This window comes from Marmota flaviventris, chromosome 2 (genome assembly GCF_047511675.1).
Source record: "Marmota flaviventris isolate mMarFla1 chromosome 2, mMarFla1.hap1, whole genome shotgun sequence".
NCBI lineage: Eukaryota > Metazoa > Chordata > Mammalia > Rodentia > Sciuridae > Marmota > Marmota flaviventris.
The window spans coordinates 119,570,225-119,586,385 of NC_092499.1; the positions used below are offsets into that span (position 1 = coordinate 119,570,225).

At 45.5% G+C, this 16,161-nt stretch overlaps 2 protein-coding genes across 9 annotated transcripts in view; one reads left to right on the plus strand and one right to left on the minus strand.

The window, feature by feature from the left end:
- Clk3 (CDC like kinase 3) overlaps positions 1 to 663 on the plus strand; it is a 78,085-nt gene extending 77,422 nt beyond the window's left edge. For all 4 annotated transcript variants that reach the window (XM_027923640.2, XM_071608463.1, XM_027923666.2 and 1 more), the window contains one exon: positions 169 to 663. In XM_027923640.2, coding sequence (XP_027779441.2) covers positions 169 to 345 — 177 coding nt within the window. In that variant the 3' untranslated portion in view covers positions 346 to 663. The remainder of the gene's footprint in view (positions 1 to 168) is intronic.
- Positions 664 to 943: 280 nt separating this feature from the next.
- Edc3 (enhancer of mRNA decapping 3) overlaps positions 944 to 16,161 on the minus strand; it is a 50,184-nt gene continuing 34,966 nt past the window's right edge. For all 5 annotated transcript variants that reach the window (XM_071608470.1, XM_071608469.1, XM_027923689.3 and 2 more), the window contains 3 exons: positions 7,508 to 7,661; positions 5,485 to 5,702; positions 944 to 3,202 (listed from right to left, as the gene is read on the minus strand). In XM_071608470.1, the coding sequence (XP_071464571.1) occupies positions 2,868 to 3,202; positions 5,485 to 5,702; positions 7,508 to 7,661 (707 nt within the window). In that variant the 3' untranslated portion in view covers positions 944 to 2,867. The remainder of the gene's footprint in view (positions 3,203 to 5,484; positions 5,703 to 7,507; positions 7,662 to 16,161) is intronic.

The window sequence follows — 16,161 nt, forward strand, 5'->3', positions numbered from 1 at the left end:
GTAGCCTAAGTTCTGAGCAAAAACCTTAGAACTTGGGCATGAAAGGCAAGGAGCTGCTGTTGTCTGTCCCAGAGGGCGGAAGTAGAGTCCTCCAAGGAGGCATCCCAGAGGCAAGGGGACTGCTGTGGACCCTGCCGTGACACTGAGGCACCTTGTGTCCTTGAGCAGAGTTATATGCTCCAAGATTCCCTGGAGCATGTGCAGCTGTTTGACCTGATGAGGAGGATGTTAGAATTTGATCCTGCCCAGCGCATCACACTGGCGGAGGCCCTGTTGCATCCCTTCTTTGCTGGCCTAACCCCTGAGGAGCGGTCCTTCCACACCAGCCGCAACCCCAGCAGATGACAGGAGCAGGCCCATGCTCAAGGAGACGGAGAATGGGACTGGGCTGCCAGCCCCTTTTCTCCAGCCTCTTCCACCGGGCCTCGGCCAGAGCCACTCGATGAACAGTGCAATGTGAAGGAAGGCAGGAGCCTGCAGGGGAGGAGACTTGGTGCCCAGCTGCCAGAAAGCACAGATTTGACTCATGCTATTTATATGTTGTAAAGTTATAATAAAGTGTTTCTTACTGTTTGTAATCCCTGGTACCAGTGTGTCCATCTCCAGGCTCCTTGTCTTCTCCCTTCCCCTGACCTTATTAATAAAGTCTTTCTTAGCAGCTCAGCTTGTGGAGAGCTAAGTGTGAACTGGGCCAGGCACAGAGGGGTGAGCCAATGAACAGACTAGACAAAAAGGCTGGGCCCAGGAGCAAAGCAGTTCTAGCCCAAGATGGGATTGAGGTGGCAGGCAATAAGACCCAGAAGGCTCCTGTACCCCTAAGCCCTGTCACTGGTTGGGACAAGCTATACATACCCAAAGACTGGTCTATTGAGGGTATAAGATGATCCAGGTGGGCTCCTAGATTGGGGAAGGCAGCTTGCAGAGCAGTTCATACAGCACAGGACTCGGTCATTCAGCTTTATTGTAGTGCTGGTTTTTGGTTCCCAAAAGCTGCATTAGTGATAGATTTGACCACCTGACTGAGGCTCTTGGGACTGGCCACTGGGCAGGATGCCTCCCAAGAGGGCTGAAGGTAGAGGAATTGCATCCATCTTTAATACCTATGGGGATGTACAGGCTGAGGGCAAGGAGAAGATCTAGTGCCACTTGCAGAAGCAGGGAGAGGTTTGGGCACAAACTCCCAGTGGCCCCTCAACAAGGCCATCACCCCAGAGACAAATTATTGGCATTAACAGTCTTTAGGACCAGAATTTAGCTAATTCTCCACTACACCCAGTCAGGGGGCCTGTATTTCCAGATAACCAGAACCTGTAACTACTGCTAAAATGCCTGTCATACAGACTGCTCCCCAGACTGGCCTTGCTTCTACAGAAAGAGGGTCTCATCTTGGGAGCTTGTCCCTGAGACTGAGCAGAGGGCTCAGGAAGGATACACAGCACAAGGGTCCCAGTCCCTGGCCTCTTCACACCACTGGAGACAACACTGGAGGGTTAATGAGAGGAAAGGAGGGACCAGCCCTCTGCCCTATTTGGAAAGAAAAGTGATAAGCAGCCTGAAAACCTACAACACCAGGGCCTATACTGTGTCCACAATCCTTGGCAAGCCAGCCCATGCACTCTTCAACAAGTGATGCATACAGAACAAAACCAAAGGCTTTAAAGCTTTTTGTAAGGGACCTGGCCAGCTCTCCAGATATGGATCTTGTCCTGCCAGCCTCCAGGGACCAGGCATGTACTGGGGCTTGGTTTCTTAAGATCTGAGTAGTAGGTGCTCCCATGGCCACGCCCCACCACCAGCTCATACAGAACCAGCCTCATTTGAGTATCTGAGATGGGCCACTGGCCCCAAGTCTGTATCTAGAGTAGACGACCTGAAAGGATTCAAAGCCCAGAAGTAAGGGCAAGGGTGGAGTCCAGGCAGGAGAGGGACCCTGCTCTGGGACAACAGCTGCAGAGGACCATTTCAGGAAATGGGCACATGGAAGTACAGGCAAGGAGGCAGCAAGTGGTGGCCTAGGACTGAAGCACCAGGGAGCCTCCTATGGCTCAGCACCAGGCTCCCCCAGGGCCTTCCGAATCCTGGACGTTAAAGCTGCACACTGAGGAGTCAACCCTCAGCTAGGGGGTGGGCACTGCTGGCAAGATGGGCACTATGGTAACATGTGACCTTGTACTGAAGACAACAGAAAACCAGCTTAAAAATCCCAACAGTTAACACCATCCAGATGCATCCCTTTCCCTGCCTCTCAAAATGAAGTGGAAAGACCCAAAGAAAAATCCCAGTGTAAAGTTTGGATCCGCTCAAGAGAAAGGTCAAAATCTGTGGTAGGGCAGAGGGAAGGCCTAAGCTGCCACAGCCCTCAAAACGGATGGAGAGCACAGGCCTACCCTCTGGCAGTCAGCTGCATGCAGCCTGGTCTACATGATTAGAAGGGCTGCTTGGTGGGAGGAAGCAGAGGAGACAGTATGCCATAAGCTATAAAATAAAGCAGGTGTAGGCCCCCTCCAGAACCTGGCCCAACCCCCAAGGCGCTCATGCAGGCCCAAGGGCTGTAAACCTGAAACACAGTCTCAGAGCTGCCTATGTCTGTAAACAAAACCCCACCTGGCACTCTGGGCCAGCTAGGTGCAGAGACACCTGGAGCTGGGGTGCTCAGCCTGACCCCGCCCCACACCCAGTGGGAAAGCCTTCCTTCCCTAGCCACGGGCAAGTGACAGGTCAGGTTTAAGTATGTTCTGTTCTTTTACAGAAGAAACAAAGAAAAACTTAACAATAAGGTCCATGAAGCTTCACATCCTTAAGGCGTTCATCGTCAGGTTTGGTGGCAGGAGCAAGGGACTGCAGAGTCCAGTCTGCCCAGGGCCCCTCTAGGCAGAATGTAGAGGGATGACAAACTTGCAGCCAAAGGGTGAATGGTAGTTGATGCCCACCTCCTGGAAGACTTGCTGGGGAATGCCAATGTCACACAAATAGACACGGCCTGCGTGCTCCCCCAGTGGCAGAGGCAGGCCCAGTGCCAGTGACCATTTGGCATCGATGCCCTGTTCGACTTCATGCACAGGAGGGTCTATGCTGAGTACTGGTGCCCGGTTCTGGTTGGCCCAGGCCACGGCCGCTTTGTACCAGGGCTGATCCCGCAGAAAGGCATTCTCTGGGCAATCCAGGCAGTTGATGACCAGGTCAACAGGGCTAGTGGGCAGATCTGCAGGTGGAAAGAAAACTGTCTGAGTACCTAGAGCACACAGCAGCCAGGTTGTGCTGAGAGCGTTAAGTGGACCCAAGAGGGTCTTGCTTACCAGACATCCATCCAAAAGGCCCCGGGAGTTCCAAAGCCTGGATGGACTGGGTGCCAGAGGCTGAGAGTATGTCATCTGAAGAACCACTTCCCTCATGGGGTTTTGAGGCTGAAGTACTAACCTGACAAGAGTACAGAGCTTCTCAAGGCACAAGGCCCTCACCACCTCTGCCTTGCAGACAGGCCTCTGTACGCCCACTAATCTGGGACATTCTAAGCTCTGGGAAGGTAGTAGAGTCCACTGTGGAGTCAGCCCTCACAGGGAAACCCTGATGGGGTCCAGGAGAAACAGGAGCTGATGACCAGCGAGCAGGTGAGAGCATGAGTGCCTACTCATTCTACTCTGGTTAGCCTGCCTACTATGAAGCCCAAGTTTAAGAATGGGAAGAAATAATCACTGCTCTCCCAGCATTTATAAAGGCGCCTCTGCTTGATTGAACAAGGCCCCTGGGACAGTATAAGAACAGGATATCTCAACAAGTACACATATCTTAGACTAGCTTAAGAAGTTAAACCTGAGAACAGCTGAAGACCAAATTCAAAGGTTGTTTCCTGAGTCACATCTCCTACAGTAGCTGGATTATGAAACCTTTTGGGCCTCCAGAGAAAAAAACTGTCTGAAGAAGGCATCACGTTGGAGATTTCAACTCACACCAGTCCCCAATCCCAGCTCTCAGCCCACAGTAATGACATTTCTCATGGCTTCCCTCTTATAACACATCAGTATGTGGAGTCCTTGTTGGTCTTGAGACACTAAAGAGTGGTGCCCACAGACTGTTTTAGTCCAGGCTCCACCCTGACTTGCTTCTGCACTCTGGCAAGGCCCTCTCTCTGGATATTTGCTCCAATTTTTCTCCCTCCATTCTCACTTAAACCCTGGTTCAATTAGACTCTGTCCCCACCACTGCACATGAGACTGCTAAATCTAATGGTTAATTCTCAACTTTCCTGTAAACTTAACCTAGAATGGATCATGGACACATCTGACTACGTTCCTTTTCTCACCTGGCGCTTGGATGCCACACTCTCCTGCTCTTCGTTCTCTCTCCCTGGCCATTCCTTCTCGTCTCCTTGGCTAGATTCTTAGCTCCCTGACTCTGAAATAAAGAGCTTACTCCTCTGACCCTCTTTCTACTCTCTTCAGCTAAACACTTGGGACTCAAAGCTAGACCCCTTCTTTTCACTCCAGGTTCATAAACTTCCCACTGAATAACTGACAGTCATCTCAAACAGAGCCTCTGCTCTTCATCCCTACACCCTCTCCTCTACCAAGTCCCACCTCAGTGACAGGCCCTCAGTTACTCAAGCCAAGAACCCAAATCATTCTTAGCTCTCCTCTCATTCCCTACACCCAACGTGTTGACTCTATTTTCAGAACTGATTCAGAAACTAACCACTTCCCACCCTTCTACTGCCACGCTCAGCCACCATCAGCTCTTGCTCCAAGTCTCAACAATAGCATCTCAGCACCCCTATGTACTCTGATCATGAACTCTAAGCACCAGACTGCTCATCTGAAACCTGAGTCCAATTAGACCATTCCTTTGCCAATTCTTTCAGTAACTCTCCAGCCCACCCTGAGTAAAAGCCCAAACCCCTCATTCAGGGTGATCTGTGGAGCCCTTCATGGCTGACCCTGAAATGCGTGTCTCCTACTCCCCATCTAACCTCCCAATATTCCTTTTCCCCCTTCCCTGCTATTTCACTCCATAACACTTACTATCATATGACCTAGTGTGTTAATTATCTGTGCATTTACCTCTCCTAACCAGAATGTGAACTCTATGGAAGAATGGATTAAAAAAAAAAAATCTGTCCCATATTCCCAGTACCAGGAACAGTGCCTTTTCTGTAAGTATTTGTGAAATGAATACGTTGGTCTCCAGAGTTCTCTGTATGGGTAGTGAGAGAGGGCAAAGGGAGACAGGATAGAAAATAGGCCACCCACCAGGTTTCTTCCCATAGGCAGCTCCAAGACTCCTTACAGGCAGAATACTGTCTTGTATGCATGTGGAACCTTTCTTCAAGTTGCCACTAGGTGGCACCACCAGACCATCAAACTACCAAGGAGGTAGGCGCTCTTCTGCCCCCTCCTCCATTAGAGTGGGTTTGTTTGCTGTGCCTGGAACCCTAGCCCTCACACAGACAAGGTGAGCACTCTACCACTGTTCCCCAGCCCTAGGGCTCACCTTTGAGGCTAGAAACTTGCTGACCCTGGGTCTTGCTGAAAAGAGACAGCTCGTTGGTGATGGACTCTAGCATCTTGACAAAATTGGGCAAGAAAAGGATGACCTGCACATCATGGTTGGCTAGGTGCCTTCCGCAACTAATACCCTGAGCCCCCTTCACATGGGGCCCACACAGCAAAGCCACTGTGGGCCTCTGGTGAACATTCTTAGGATTCAACCTGGAACAGAAAAAAAAAAAAAAAAGCAGTTAACAATTACTCTTACATCCCAATAACAGACAAAAAGGCACTTGCTGCTATCAGGGCTCTCTCCCCTGCTCACCAAGTACCAGGCTCCAAAGGGGCCAAACGCCATAGCAGGCCAGGCCTATAGGGTGTTGTTCCCACAGTCCCACACCCTGTCACTTCATTGCTGGGTCTTCCGATCAAGGAGTTCACCCAGATCTCATTGCATACACTACCACTTTCTGACTCAACACTGCTTAATGATTCTTCCCTGTCTGACCTGTCAGGTCCAAGCTCTGCCTGGCAAAGGTCTTTCTATCCCTGTAGCTTCCACTGGCCTTCATTCCTAAAACATTGCTCCACTCAAGCAAGGCTGGTCTCCCTCTCTCCAGCACCTGTAAGGCTCTTTTTCTGCTTATATGCAAACCATGTCCCCTGCCCAGAAAGCCCTTTACTTTTCAAACTCCTACCTACCTTTTGAGTTCTGACTCAAGGTTTACTACTTCTGGGATTACTCTAGCTTGCACTAATTTTTCTCCTTTTCTCAACTCCTAATAAACTCACAGCAAGTACCAATATAGGGTAGTTCTAAATTGTCCTCAATCCACTGCCAATCCAAGTTTTCTTTTCCAAGCTGCCAGTAAGCTAAAAAGGATGATGCCATAGTTATTACTAGTTTTTTAGTACCTACTTCACTGGACACTATGTGGACTAATGGATGCGTAGCACTTAGAAGTGCCAGACGAGTTAAGAAAGTACTTGACTATGTAGACCATGGAGGAAGCAGCTGCCTTAGATAAAGCAGTCACTGTTCAAAGCTGAGATGCCTCTTGTCTCAGAGAAACCATTAGAGTAAGGAGGTGTGGAAGATGGAACTTCCAAAGCCCTGGATCTATGCCCAACTATAGGCAGCACGGCTGGCTCACAAGGCAGGAAGGTGTGATGGACTACAAAGCTATAAGTCCCTGCTTAGGGGCAGAACAATGACAACCATCTCCCGAAGGGAGGAAGATGTTGTCAAACCAAAGAGGAGCTTTATAACCACCTCGCTTTCCAAATAAGTTTTGGGGGAATTGAGCAATGCATTCTACATAGATGCCAAACCATTCATTAACCCCACTCTGTGCATCTGGATGAAGTATGATGAATGCCTCTGCCTGCAGAGAGATGCTGCAGAGTGCTGCTGGAACCTGATTTGCTGTGTCTGTTCCCCAAATGGGTTCTCCCTCTCACCCACCACCCTAAAGAATAAAAGTAGAACACGGCACCCACAGGAGGGAGAGAACAAACACTGGAAATCAACTTGTTCTTGGTGTCCCTAGTGTTGAGGACATGGTTATCAGTATATGAATACAAGGGCAGGTGGGAAGATGCCACATCTCAAATTGCCCTACCCAGCAGTCAGAGTGGTTCTACAAGTTTTCAGGTATGGAGCTCAAGACTGAGTTGTATTCCCAAACACTGAAAGTGACTGGTGAATGTCAAAGGAGTTTCAAAGCCAGACAGTTGCTGTCATGAAGGAAAGGAAGAATGAAAGAAGAGTGAGGACTTCCAAGAGACAAGTGAGAGGAGGAACAAAGAACCCTGTTGCATCACATTAAAAGAGAACATGCTTTTCCAAAACTGAGGGAAAAGCCATCGTAGGCAGTGGGTTTTTTTCAAGTGACTAGAGAGGCTCACAAGACAGCCTAACTAGCTAACTCTAGCTAACTCTCCTGCACACATGAAAGGCACTGTGGGGGTGACTAGGCAGGCTTTATCACCCCACATTCACCCTTCCCAGTTCTAGAGGTACTTACCTATTAGGTCCTCCAAGAAGGGTAAGCGCCATCTGACTGGCACATACACCTGTCATCTCCAGTCTCCGCTCCAAGGTCAGCCCATGCTTCTCAGCTACAGATAATAGCTTTTTATGCAGTTCATAGGAAACACTTGGGACCACCAGGCCAGAGTCTATGGTTCAATAGGAGGCAAAGAGATAATGGGAAAGTGACTATGGGAAACCAGATCCAAAAGAGGTACACTGTATTCTGAATTCTGCACATCCAATATTTTAAGACTAATCCTCTGCTGGCTTATCATCTTCCTATTCCTCTTCTGGGACTGAGGCATACCCTGCAGTCTCCAGAACTTAAGTAGAAAATGATGAACAAACTTGTTTCATATCAAACTCATCTTCCCTTAGGAGTTTAGCTTTAGACCATGAAGGACAAACCCACCATGTGTTTTGGGTACTACCAAAACTAGTTTTAGGTCCTGTGTTCTCAGCTATATTGGATTGTAAACTCTTCAAAGTAGGAAAATATGTCTTTTACTTCTTTGGCCCTCACCTCCCCAATTTGTTCCAGCCACACTTATCAACATAGATTGAGTTTTCATCAGGTGCTCAAACATAAAAATGATGGAAGCCTTGTGCTATTTTGGAACTCACCTAACTTTTAAGGTTTAAATTTTCAGCAAATTTATTACCATCTCATTGACCCAGAGTCCTGTATAAAAAACTTGGCCTCTTCATTGGTCATTTCAGAATAAATTTTAAGTTCTCCCAGATATCCAGTCCCATCTACAGAGATTCTGAGCACCACGGTGAGGCTATGGCTGCACATTTTAGCAATAGGAAGCCAAGCACAAAGATTGATCCTATAGCATCCAGGTCTGTATCCTCTTAAGACAGCAGAATGAAAACAATTTAAGGTAATTATAATAATATAAAATGCCTAATATATTAAAGACTATTCTACTAATGCTTTCCTCTACCTGCCTAAGTGCTATTTCTGTTTAGAGCAGAGGCAACAAACAGTGCCATTAGGTTGGAGTGCAGAGTCTCTCCTATCACCTTTCTGAAATGTCACACACTGGTGTCCTAGCTGCCAATGCTGGAGGCAGCAACCTGTCTTTGTGTGTCAACAGCTGATTAAAAGAGCCATTTTTATGACCCACTTCAGACATGCAAACGTTATCAGAACTCATTAGGAACCCTTGATCACAGTGTGAAAAAGTTGGCTAAATTCTCAAGAGTCTTAAGCCACTAACAATCTCAAACTTGTCAGACAAGTCATGCACCTTACCTACTTCAAACACACTCTTTATGTACAAACTTACACAAGGTAGAACATTCATCCAAGACACTGCATTCCTCTATCCATTCATCAGAACTTTCTCTGATGAATCTGAATAGGTGAGGGCAGAGTTCTTGGGCTGCTACCCAACAAATCAAGCTCCCTTCTGGGTCTGGCTCCTACTGCTAGGTTGTTCTCTCGCTTCCAACATCTCTGTGGATAAGCAGAGCCATTGCTGCTACCTACCCCACCTTGGCTGGCTAGATGTACAGCTGGACATTGAGCTTCTTACCATCTCCCCACCAGTCTATGTTGGGGTGGGGTGGGTGGAGGCACTGCTGATGAACTGACATATTTTTATAACCTAGACTGCTCACAGTCTGGCAGTAATGGGGTTTAGAACTCCACTATCCCTTACTCTGATTGCTTCTCTGAAAGCAATGTGCAGCACCAATTTCTTATTTTAAACATTTACACACTAGTCCAACTAGTAAAACTGGCTTATCAGAAACAGGCAGAGGGAATAAAATAAACTCCAAAGGAAAGGAACCAAGAACATAGCGTGTAAAATGCAAACAATAACACTGTCAAAGCCTGAACATGTGCCAAGTCTAATTATGTTTGGGTTGGAAGGTGGATCTTTATTGTTTAGGAATCAAGGCAATAAAATCAGTTGAGGTTGCTCTGAATATTAATATGTATTTTACAGCTCTAGATGAAACAATAAAGGGAGCTATAATTACAACCAGTTCGTGACATGCAGAGCACTCCTTAGGATCTGATTAACCTTAGGGCATCAAAGCAAATGACTCAAGCACAAGCAGGTCAGGCCAGGAAAGAAGATTCTCCCTGCACAAACCCATTCCACAGCATGGCTACCTCCTGAGGCCACAGATCCAGCAGCCTAGTCCAATATTGCATGTGCCTGACTCTTGCCATGTGTTCACTTCTATTCTGCTCATTACAGTACCACTGAGGCCTTTCCCTCCCCATGGATATGTGTGCACATTCTCATACCTTCCATGGCACCTCTCCTCCCTCAGACACCTTGTTGCACCATATCCAAGCTCTTTCTTCCCAACTTCCCCAGCCTTTCTGCTGTGTAACAGACTCCCACAACCAATTGCTCTCTCAGATCTAACTCAATTCTCATCTGGACATGGCCCTCTAGTTGGAAAGGCTGTGTGAGTCCCAAGTCTCATCAACAAGAAAGAGCAGAACTCATTAATGAGCATGGCAGTTCTCTAGATCTGTGAATTCTAATTCCATTCTGCAGTAGTCACAAAATGGGGCAGTGATATCACACACTTTTGGGATACAAAACCACTGGCAAATTGGTGCCATAAAGACAGCCCAGCAACATAAAGGCAGTTCCTGGAGCTTTACATTATAGCTATCATAAAATACAATTTGTTGTCAAATGTATCTCATAAAGAAGGATTCACCGTAAAGACTCTATAGTCAACTACTTTTTTGGCCCATAAGACATTCCATAATTTGGCCACATCTTTCACATAACCTTGACCTTGTACCCAACCCCCACCAAACCCCAGACACCTTGGCTGCCTTCTGGTGCCTAAATACTCCAAGTTCCTTTTGGCTTCCCTCCCCTGACACTCTCTTCTTTTCTGATGCTACCCACATAGTGCTGGGTTTTCACTCTTGGCTGAATATCCCTTCATCTCAGCATGTTAACTTATTTCCTTCATTGTATTTAATACATCTGTAAGTAATTTTTTAAAAACTTTTTAATTCACCTTGCTATACTGCAAGCTCCACAGAGGTGGTAACTCAGCCTTGTTCATTGCTGTAACCCTTATTCCTCACTTTGCCCTTAATAGCACAGTGTTTGGAGAACAGTTTTCTAGAAAAAAGTTACAAAAGTATGTTAAATTACTGGAAAAATGGGGAGGGAAACCTGTACAACAGATCTGAGGTCAGCCTCAGGGCATTCCATTCTTCAGTTGGATAAGGACCCAGCTGTAATCAAAGACACTGGAGTGCAAGATGTTTCTGACTCTTACTCCACTCCTTCTCTTTCCCAGTTATAACTGCACCAACTTTCTTATTCATATTGGGCCTCATTCTTCCAGACCAAAGCTCCCCAACTATTCTCAATAAGATAACTTACTAATTATGAGAATGAAAATTATCTTTACAATGAAAAAAATCTGGAGGAATTTTGGCAGCTTATCAAGTGATCAAATGTCCCAATGATGAGACAATATGATATGGGGTGATGGTGATGCTTCAGAAACATATATAGAGAGCACCACTCCAATCCTGGACAACATGTTTAACATGAATCAAAACAAAAGGAAACAAAGAATTAAAACTAAAGGATATTCTACAAATCAACTGCTTTAAAAAATACAGCTATAAAAGACATTATTGGGACAATTGGGAAGTATTGCATATAGAGTATTGTAAAAATATTACATAATATTTTTGTGCAGAATGAACAGATAAGGGTACAGAAAAAGTATAGAAGGATCAAACAGAACTAATTTCAGGGGACAGAGGGAATCTATGGGGTAGCATGACAAACTAACAGATTATGAAAATTTCAAGAAAAATTATGAAGGAAACAGCAAACCTGGAGCCAGAATATAATTCAAGGTTATATCCTTGAATATAACCAAGGATAAAGAGAAATTTTCTGCTTCAAAAGGAATCCACACTGTCTACCATTCAATCAGAAAAAAGAAAAAAAAAAAATGGTCTCCTTTCTTTCTTTCTTTTTTTTTTTTTAGATGGGGATGGTCTTGCTAATTTGCCCAGGCTGGCCTCAAACTTGTAATTTTCCTGTCTCAGTCTCTCAAATAGCTGGGTTTATGGGTATACATCACTGTGTCTGACTCCAGATTTGAATATTTATGAGAAGGAAAAGGAAAAAGTGGCCCAAAATTTAATGATGGACATCTGAAGAACAGTGAGTATGAGGATATAAATGGGAATGCCAAGGAATCAGGGTACTAGCGGGCATGAACAACTCAGCTTTGGTGTGCTGAATTTGAGGAAGATGGTGGATATTTGCAATCAAACTCCTTTCTTACTCTGGCTAGACCCCTGTGGTTCTGAGGACACATATTAGCAAAGTAGCCACATGAGTAGAGATCAATGCAGTTCTGGTATGAACAATCGGGAGGCATCATCAAAAACTCAGGTTGTGGCTGAGGATGTGGCTCAGGAGTAGAGCACCTGCCTAGTATGCATGAGGGCCCTGGATTCAATCACCAGCACCATCAAAAAACAAAAACAGGGACTGAGATTGTGGCTCAGCGGTAGAACACTCGCCTCACACATGAAGGACCCTGGGTTCGATGCTCAGCACCACATAAAAATAAATAAATAAAATAAAGGTACAAAAAAATTTATAAAAAATAAACAATAATAACAAAAATAAAACTCCATACCCCCACCATCACCAGGCCCCAAACCCACAAAATACAAAATAACCCGCAGGTTATCAGACTATACTGTGCTAGGCTTCCGATCCTCTAGTTTGCAATTAAAACTCTTAAAATTCTGGCCATAGCTGCTATGAAGTCTTTTCCAGTGGAAATCTGTGAGAAGTACAAGGTTCATTACTGGGGTCATATTCCAGCCAAAACACCTATCTTAACTGTGCAGGCCTTCGTAAGACCTCATGTGATTGCCAATAAACACAAGCAAGCTCTACCATCTGCCTGATTACATAGGCCCAGAAGCTCTGAAGGTTTTTAAGAGAGAAATGGGAGTAATTACTACCTGCATTCCCTGGCACTAGAGGATCTGCTAGAACATGCTGTTCCCCAAATCAATCACAACAGTCTGTTTGCAGAGAGACAATTTCAGAAACTAGGCTCATTAGCTCTGCTAAATGAAAAGTTGTGCCACTTGGTATAGATGTACAAGGTCATTCCTCCAGGCATCCTAGTCCAGAACACCTCTATAATTTATTATCCCCTACTGTCTCCTATTTATAATTGTTCCTCAGAATGCCCTCTGTGCAACACCTGATCTAACCTCTGAACATAGGATGGAGGAATGAGGTAGGGCTGATGGTCATGGGGAGACTCTGCTAGGAAGCTACATGGATCAGAGTCTGCGGACCCTGATGGTTTGAGGAGGCAATAAGATGACAACTCAACACCACTGCAGCAGCTGCATGATTCTGAGTGAGCAGGAGCCTGGTCAGGAACACAACAGCTGCAGAAGGATGCATTCCTATCCTTAAGGTAAAATTCTTCAGTGGCTACTTCTAAAATCTAAATTTATTTCTTCATGAATTAAATCACTCCCAAACATATGTGCATACGCATGCATGCGTGCATGCACCCACACACTTCCTAACTACCTGTTTTGAGGAGATAAAAACACTGCTGGTCTTAGAAGCATCAGAAGGCTTCTTCAGGGAATCTTAGTGACAAGAAACAGAATAAAGAGGTCAAGGCTCAGAGGCAGAACGGAATGCCAACTGTAGAAGACAACTGCCAGAATGGAAATGTGACTGGTCTCAAAAGCAAGAGACATCCCCATCAAGGCTCAACAACTTGGCTAGCCAAGGTGGGAAGAGTACAACCATAAAGCAGTAGGGATAAACCAACAGTGGCTTCACCAGCTACCTCCCTTTGGAGCACAGACCAAGAGAAATCAATCTAGGTAAGTGCTGCTAGAGCATAAACCAGAGTGCTTCACTCAAAACTCTGTCTGGATTCTTTGCAAACTCTAGTTCAGGTATTGCTGCTCCCTAAATCCCAGCAGACATAGTATTGAGATAGAGAATCATTCTTCAAGCAAAGCTGATGGAACACTGCAGAGATGCAAAGCCTGCACCAACAGTATCCTACTGCTTTCCATCTGCGTTTCTACATACTTGAGGACAGAAGAGGCTACAGAGTGCAGAACAGATGGTGGAGGCTTAATAAAAGTCCACCTCAAAGGAAAAGCTCATGAGTAAAATTTTATTATAACCCAGAAAACAAAGAATTCAAGTGACTATTTTTTCCCCTGGTACTGGGGATTCAACCCACAGGGGGGCATTAACAACTGAACCATACCCCCAGTCCTTTTTTTAAAAATTGTATACTTATTTATTTGTTTTTATGTGGTGCTGAAAATCGAACTCAATGCCTCACAACATGCCAGGCAAGCACTCTACCACTGAGCTACAACCCCAGCTCCCCCAGTCCTCTTTTTCATTTTAGGACTAGGTCTCACTAAGCTGCTGAGGCTAGCTTTGAACTTGTGATCCTCCTGCCTCTGACTCCTGTGTTTCTGGGATCACAGTCGTATGCCACTGCATCTGGCTCAAGGGACTTTTAAGTCACTTCTAATCAAAGGTTTACTGGAACACTTAGCTCCAGCTCCAGCAAAATGGAATAGATAACACAGAACAATACAACCTCATAGAGATGCCATGGAAATTAAGTGAAGTGAGCACATGAAGTGTTTTAGAAAAATGAGCATTACCTGTTATGTTGTTGATTATAATGCTGCTGCTTCTCCTAAACTAGGTCCTTATGCTCCCCATTCTGCTACTGCTAAGAGCTATATCCACTTTCTTTTGGTGCTGGAGATTGAATCTAGGGGTATATAACCACTGAGCCATACCCCTAGCCAACCAACCTCGATTTGGAAACAGGATATCACTAAGTTGCTTAGGGCCTCCCTAAGTTGGGGAGGCGGACCTCAAACTTGCAATCCTTCTGTCTTAGCCTCCTGAGTTGCTGGAATTACCACTAACGCCTGGCTAAGCCATATCCACTTCTACTACTTCTGTATTTATACATTTGACTGCCCTATACTCTAAAATCCCTGACTTAGAGACACAGCCATGACTTTCACAGAGTATCCAATGTGTGGCACATGGTTGGTTTCTATGAATGTTGATGGTTTGAAGTAACCTTACAAGACCATTTGCAATTCACATTTGAAATTTGAGGGGTGGTGGTCTTGTTATATTGTTAGTCTAAAATTCACGAGCTCAAGTGATTCTCCCACCTCAGCCTCCTGTGTCATTGGGACTATAGAATTGTGCCACTGCACCCCCTTTGAAGTCAAATACTCATTAACAATTACAAGCTGGGAATTGTGCTAGCTGCTTTTCTATAGTCTCATTTACCTGACAAGTAATATCCCACTTATCAATAAGGGAACAGGCTCAGTAATCTCTCTCTGATCTCAAAATTCAAGTCTAACTTTACAGAAACCTCCTCACTGAAGCTCTTAAAACCTACCCCTCACCTCTCTATCCCTCAGTGTAGCAATTTTAATTACTATTTGCTTCCTCTGATCTCGGTCACAAAGCATGGGAGGAGGAGGAAAAAAAAAAACACACACAAGATAATGCAGGTCACTGTCATTCTTCCTTCCTGACTCCCCTTGCTCATTCAACTGTTGCCCACACTCTACCAACTGAGCCATGTTACCAGTCCTTTTTATTTTATTTAGAATCAGGGTCTCATTAAGTTGCTGAGACTGACCTCGAACTTATGATTCTCTTGTCTCAGCAACTCTGAGTCACTGAGATTGCAGGCATGTGCCATCATGCCCAGCTGTCCACCTGTTTTCAATCATCATATTCTATCAAATTCCTTTTTGTCACTTCTCCCACATCTCTGTGTGTGTGTGTGTGTGTGTGTGTGTGTGTGTGGTTTTTGTTTTTTGGTACTAGGGACTGAACCAAGGATGGTTTACCACTGGCCTCCAGTTTCACCCCTTTTTATTTTGATTTTGAGACAAGTTCTTGCTAAACTGCTGAGGCTGGCCTCAAACTTGTAATCCTCCTGCCTTAGCCTCCGGAGTCACCCGGATTCCAGGCATGTGCCACTCCACCTAGCCCTTTGTGTTCCTTTCTATTCAACAGTTCAAACCCTTGGCATATTAATTGTTTAATGGGCATAAATGGTCCTGCTCTTGTCTCCTCCTCCCTGTTCTACCCTGAATTCTACTGAGACCAGTATTTCTAAGGGAGATTGGAATCATATAATGTTCCCAATTCAAAATCCTTCAAACATTCCCCATGGTTGTAGAACAAAGATACCACTGGCTCACAAGGCCCCCGTGCTTTGGTGCAAAGCTACTTTTAATGTCTTTTACTCACCCAAATTCTGCTGTGTGACCAGTTTCACATAAGGCCCTTTACTCCCACTATCCACCAGCACCAGCCTAGCCTACCACAAACAACTTCCTCTTTCACTCTAGCTGATGAAATCCTGCCCATGCTCCAAAGCTGCCATTCCCACTCCTTTACTGAAGCATTCCCTGATCCAGCCTCCAGGAGCCCTCCTGCCTCTCAATACCTGGTACACTAATATCCATACCCTCACTGGACTCTGGGCATATAGAGTATCTTTGCATCTCCATCACATTTTAATAAACTGGAGGCAAGGATTGTCTTATGAATGACT